Source organism: Phycodurus eques, chromosome 3, assembly GCF_024500275.1.
Source record: "Phycodurus eques isolate BA_2022a chromosome 3, UOR_Pequ_1.1, whole genome shotgun sequence".
NCBI classification, from domain to species: domain Eukaryota; kingdom Metazoa; phylum Chordata; class Actinopteri; order Syngnathiformes; family Syngnathidae; genus Phycodurus; species Phycodurus eques.
Genome location: NC_084527.1, coordinates 4,176,439 through 4,182,261, shown reverse-complemented (window position 1 = coordinate 4,182,261; position 5,823 = coordinate 4,176,439). Strand labels below are relative to the sequence as shown.

Sequence of the window (5,823 nt, the reverse complement as noted above, 5' to 3'; positions counted from 1 at the left end):
TGCATTGTTTTTACTTCGAGAGAAAAGTAGATTCAAACTGTTGAAACATTAGCCCGCCATTGTAGGAGACATCATCAAGGACAAAATTAAGGATTACCTTTCACACAGCGAAAAATTATTGGCTGCTACACACCACCATGAAAAATATGTTTTGTCTTCTGAAATCTTTTGGGACACAGTCACTGGCTGGCTAGTTTCAACCCAGGAAATAATTTACCGTAATTTCTCGTGTATAATGCACATTTCCCCCCCAAATAAAGTGTCAAAAATCAATGGTGCGCATAATACATGGGTATAGGGGGAAAAAGACTTTCCCATTTTATAAATGCCGCCATCGAGAGGTTATGAGAAAGGTGGACACTTTAATTCTAATATGACAGCGCCACCTAGAGGCCATGAAAAGGGTGTAGCCTCCACTTTCATTCCAATATGACAGGGCTGCGTATGACTGCATAATATGTACAGTTGTGTTCATAAGTTTACAGACCCTGGCAGAATTTGTGAAAATTATTATTATTATTTTTTTTTAAATACGACTGATGACTGAACAGAGACTGGTTAGAGCGTCTGCCTCACAGTTCTGAGGACCGGGGTTCAATCCCCGGTCCCGCCTGTGTGGAGTTTGCATGTTCTCCCGTGCCTGCTTGGGGTTTGTCCGGGCACTCCGGTTTCCTCCCACATCCCAAACACGTGTGGTAGGTTAATTGAAGACTCTAAATTGCCCATAGGTGTGACTGATAGTGTGAATGGTTGTTTGTTTATATGTGCACTGCGATTGGCTGGCAACCGGTTCAGGGTGTACCCCGCCTCCTGCCCGATGATAGCTGAGATAGGCTCCAGCGCTCCTGTGACCCTTGTGAGGATAAGCGGCTCAGGAAATGGATGGATGGATGATGAGTGAACAACAACCATCATTTATGGTTATGTTTTGTTTGATGATAATGCTTTTCTGAAATGCTTGAGAGTTTTTTTATTTGAATGAGATTCAAATTAATGTGTTTCGCCTGGCCCTTCATGTTGTTTTTAAAGAATTGTACCCATCTTACAAATTCTGCCTTGGTATTCAAACATATGACCTCAATTGTGTGTTTTCTCATTCACTTAATAAAAGTAGGGCTGTGAATTTCAAAATAAGAGCAAGTAAATAAAAAAAGTGTTACGTGTTCAAATTAAGTGCTTAGCTTCAGAATAATTATTTGGAAAAAAATGAAAATAAACAATACTTGATGTTTTGATCATATGGGTAGAAGCAAAATCATGCATTGTAAAAATGCATTATACATAGGTATTGGGGTTTTCCAGAATTTTGAGGTCAACTTTGGGGGTGTGCATTATACACGAGAAATGACGGCATTCGGCACCTCTGGAGTAGCAGTAAGAGCGTGACAACTAGCTAGCTCTGAGGAACAAAGCGAGGAAGATGGATTTTAATGGTCTATCAATTATCAGCCTCTCTGGTGAGTAGGATGTATTTTATGAAGGTTTTTTTTGGTCATGTTATTGGATAAATATTGATTGTGAACTGCTCCAAATTGTATTGTAATGAAGAGATTTGGAAGAAGATATTTTTCCTTGCTTTTGTAATAATGGTATTCATCCCAAATGTCACATATTGTTTTGCGTTTGGTAAAAATTGTCGTGATAGTGAGTATTAAGGGGTTGCGGGGGGTAAATCGCCGGCTCTGAAATGCATCGCCCACTACTTTGCGAGAGGTAATCCTCAATGTTGTCATTGAGGATTCAGTTGTACAGTTGTACAATGTTACGTTTAGACCACAAATAGCAATAATCCCCACACAAAGTCATTTGTTTCTCTGCTTTAATAAATTCACATTGACGTGTGGTGCACAGAAACATCAAGTAGTGTTTGAGCTCTTATGTACAGCATATCCTGCCTTATGCAAAGTTTTTCTCTTAGTTGGCAGCACTGAGATAGTATTTCTCCATTTTTTCCCCAACAATATACAGAATAGTTAATACACTTAGTTTTATACAACCAAGAATTTAAAACACTGCAAATTTCAGACGTGAAAATATTATAGTAACAATCTTCATTTTAAATGGTTTTAAGCTTTTTGGTCTAAAATATAACCATACACGGTCAGGAGTTGTGTCTCAACTGAGAGCTGGAGCTCATTAGGCCCTCAAATGCAACCGTATTTTTTTTTAATTTTTTTTTTTAAATCTACAACTACTAGAGTTAGCACTTTCACGCCCCCCTCCAAATCCCATTATTAAGAATAAACAAGCGTGATGGTGGCACGATCACAGACCACACAGTTTTGTCCGAACCTGATGTGTGTTTTCAGTAAATTTAGACAGTTGAGCTTACACTGAAATTACAAAAAGAACCAGTGCGAAGGTATTAAATTAAAAAAAATATGCTAAATGAAGACACCAGGAGAATAATAATAACTTAAATCTTAATAATAAAGTGACCCAAGGTGGGTCACAAAAAATATTTACTGTACCAACATTAAACTGAAATAATGCATCTCAAGAATTCTTGTTTAGTGGGATTGATGACATTGCATTTACGATAAATGTATAAATAAGTTAAAAAGTAGTGTACAGTATATTGTTGCCTCTCTCGTTGCGTGTCACTAGTATGGATAAGACTGAAATTTTAAAAGCAACAAACTGGTGCTTGTGCTAAAAATTACATTTAAAAAGGTAGTGCAGCTCCTTCAACAGTATTTTGTTGGAAAATACATAGTATGTGATTTTTTTTTTCCAGGAGAGGACAACACCAACATTGCTGACTGAAATATTAAACACTCAATCCACCCTGCCATGTTGGTTCGTGAAGGTGTGACCCACCACACCGAGGCTCAACGGTCTTCACGATGCACAGGTCAAAGGTCAGAGGGCCGACCCATGGCCATCTCGTGCCTGCGCAAGTGGTTGACCAGAGACTGCACGTAGGTGAACACGCACTTGGAGTCGGGTTTGTTCCCCATGATCATCATGTCCTCCACTTCCAGCAGAGGCATGCAGTTGGCGTATGTCCTGGAGAAGCATTCAGAGACGGACAGCATGAGCGGAACGATGAAGAGGACTTAAGACGCTTGATGAGCAAGCCAAAATGACATCCATCCATCCATCCATCCATCCATCCATCCAGTTTCTGTACCGCTTATCCTCACAAGGGTCGTGGGAGTGCTGGAGCCTATCCCAGCTAACTTCAGGCCGGAGGCGGGGTACACCCCTGAGCTGGTTGCCAGCCAATCGCAGGGCACATATAAACAAACAACCATTCACACTCACATTCACACCTAGGGGCAATTTAGAGTCTTCAATTAACCTACCACGCATGTTTTGGGGATGCGGGAGGAAACCGGAGTGCCCGGACAAACCCCAAGCAGGCACGGGGAGAACATGCAAACTCCACACAGGCGGGGCCGGGGATTTGAACCCCGGTCCTCAGAACTGTGAGGCAGATGCGCTAACCAGTCGCTCACCGTGCCAAAACCACAACTGTCTTTATGTTTGATGGATGGAATTAATTTCACAAATTGTTGCTTCCTACATTCCAAACTTTGTTTTCACGTGAGTACTGCACACATTGACCACATGGTGCCAGGATGTGTACAACTTGGCGCACTCATAGCGTTCTACACAAAGCAGTGCATTAAAACTGGCAAAGTCATACAGTCCGCCCTCCTGCATGAGAACATAAACATCAACATAGTAAGTCCAGCTATATTAGGAACCACAGACATGGGCCATTCTTGCTTTAAAAGCATCTTTAAAAGGGTTTGAAAGCCTAATGTGTAAACACATGTAAACTATCACTTGATTAAAAGAAACCACGAGATACAATACAAGCGTTGAGATTATTATTATTTTTTTTCCCCTGTTTCGTCTCCGTAGCTGTCTGTTTGAAACATTGTGGTACATTTGTTCCTTTTAGAGTGTTTAATAGCAGGTCGACCTGGCCAGATGACTCAATCAAAGTCTGGATAATATGCACAAAAGGACACGAGCGTACCATGTTTGGCTCTTCTCTTAAACATGAACCAAATGTCCTCTTTGGATATACATTTGGCTTCCTAATAACCCTTATTTGACATAACATGGGTCACACACAAACACACAGTCAAGAAGAACCACAGCGAGGCTTCCTTTTCCCTCTCTCACCATGGGTTCGCTTTTAGGCTCGGGCGCGACTTTAGGAGGAGTTTTTGGTTTTAACCAGGCCCTTGGTCACCAGACCCCTGTAGAACTCCTGCAGGTACGTGTACACACACTTCCAATCGGGCTCGCGCATCTTCACCATGTCATCCACGTCCAGCAGTTGCGGACAGTCCACTAGTTTCCTGCGCCCGGCGAAGAACGGGAAGACGGACAGAAAGAAAGGAGGAGGCAACAATACAAGGGTGAAGAGGAGGACGACAACAACAACAACAACAGGTGGGAAAGACATGGAGATACAGATAATGCAGTGAGCAGCCATGATACAGATTCCGTGGACAGAAACAGCAGAGAGAGACAAACAACATTACATTCTCAGTGTTCACACAACTAGCCTTGTGTCGACAATCATGCTTCTTAAACATCATGATACAGCAAACACATGTGGCGTACAGTACACAAACATACACGCAAGACAAAACAAAATGTCAAATGAGCGTCAGGCGTTGCTCATTTAGCCTTTTTGTTTGTGTTTTTTATTTGCATAAAAACAAGACGACTACAACTTTAAGGTGACTGAACGCACACTAGTGAACGTGTGTCTATACAGTCTCTGCGTAGTGTGTGTGTCCCACCACATGACAACAAATTGCAGGCGGGGTAAAGTACGTGTGAAAAGTGCACATCCACACAAAAGCACACAGGTGGCGATTGTGGTCGGGTGACAGTCCATAAATATGAAATAACGAACCAGTGTGGACGTGAGCACCCTGGCGTGTGGTGCGCATGGCCGACATCACAGGTTAAAAATGGTATGATGACAGGAGGAATCAAAACGAGTGTGGGTAGAAGAGAAAACAGAAGGGAGATGGTATCGCATGGCCGATGTTTGGACCGTTTATTTTTTGTTTGGTTTGTTTTGGGTTTTTTTTGACCTGGTGATTCTTTGAGTCGCCTACAACGGCGATGAGCTGGCGGCGGTCATGGTGGGGACTTGTGTAAGACAGACAAGGAGTAATTATAACAGTAAAAGTAGTTAAAGGACTAAACCAGCCTCATACTAATATAGTGTTATTGAATTTTTACTTAATACTTCTTTCTATAGCTTCCATTTTGAGAATGGCTGTACCCTACTTTTTTTTTTTTATCTCATGTGGTATGATGGGATTCTGTTCCTTACTAAGCTAATGCAGTACTAAAGTCAGAATTGCAGTAAATATTTGTATAAAAAACACTTTAGGTCATAAATATAAGAATCAAATGGGGCAAAACAAATTACAGCGATAACGGAGCGTGCCTTCTTACGCCACGTGACACCGTAGGCATACGTCGCCACGCAAACTAGTTCGTTGCAGGCAGTTTGTAACCTCAAGATGTCCACATTCTATGAAATATTTCTATCGAAAACAGTTCTAGACCATTAATATAAAACAATGAAAGGGAGAAACAAGTAAGGTGGAAAACGAGCATCCTTTCTTGTGTGGCGTGACGATGTATTCTTACACCGCGTGCCGTCTGTCCGTAGCCTTGAAATGTCATGTCGGGACTGTCGTAAAATGAGCACGCCTTGTATTAAGAAGGAATGCTGCTCGATGTGTAAATAGGGCCCTGCACTCACGTGGCATTTTAATGGGCATTCCATTAGTTCTGAAAACACTGGCTATAACATTTGTTCTTGGCGCCTCTCGT

The 5,823-nt window shown here is 41.7% G+C and overlaps 1 protein-coding gene across 1 annotated transcript in view; it reads right to left on the bottom strand.

The window, feature by feature from the left end:
* Positions 1-2,106: 2,106 nt before the first annotated feature.
* Positions 2,107-5,823, bottom strand: part of smtnb (smoothelin b) — a 46,137-nt gene continuing 42,420 nt past the window's right edge. Inside the window, 1 exon segment of the mRNA XM_061671524.1 lies at positions 2,107-3,009. Coding sequence (XP_061527508.1) covers positions 2,856-3,009 — 154 coding nt within the window. The 3' untranslated portion in view covers positions 2,107-2,855.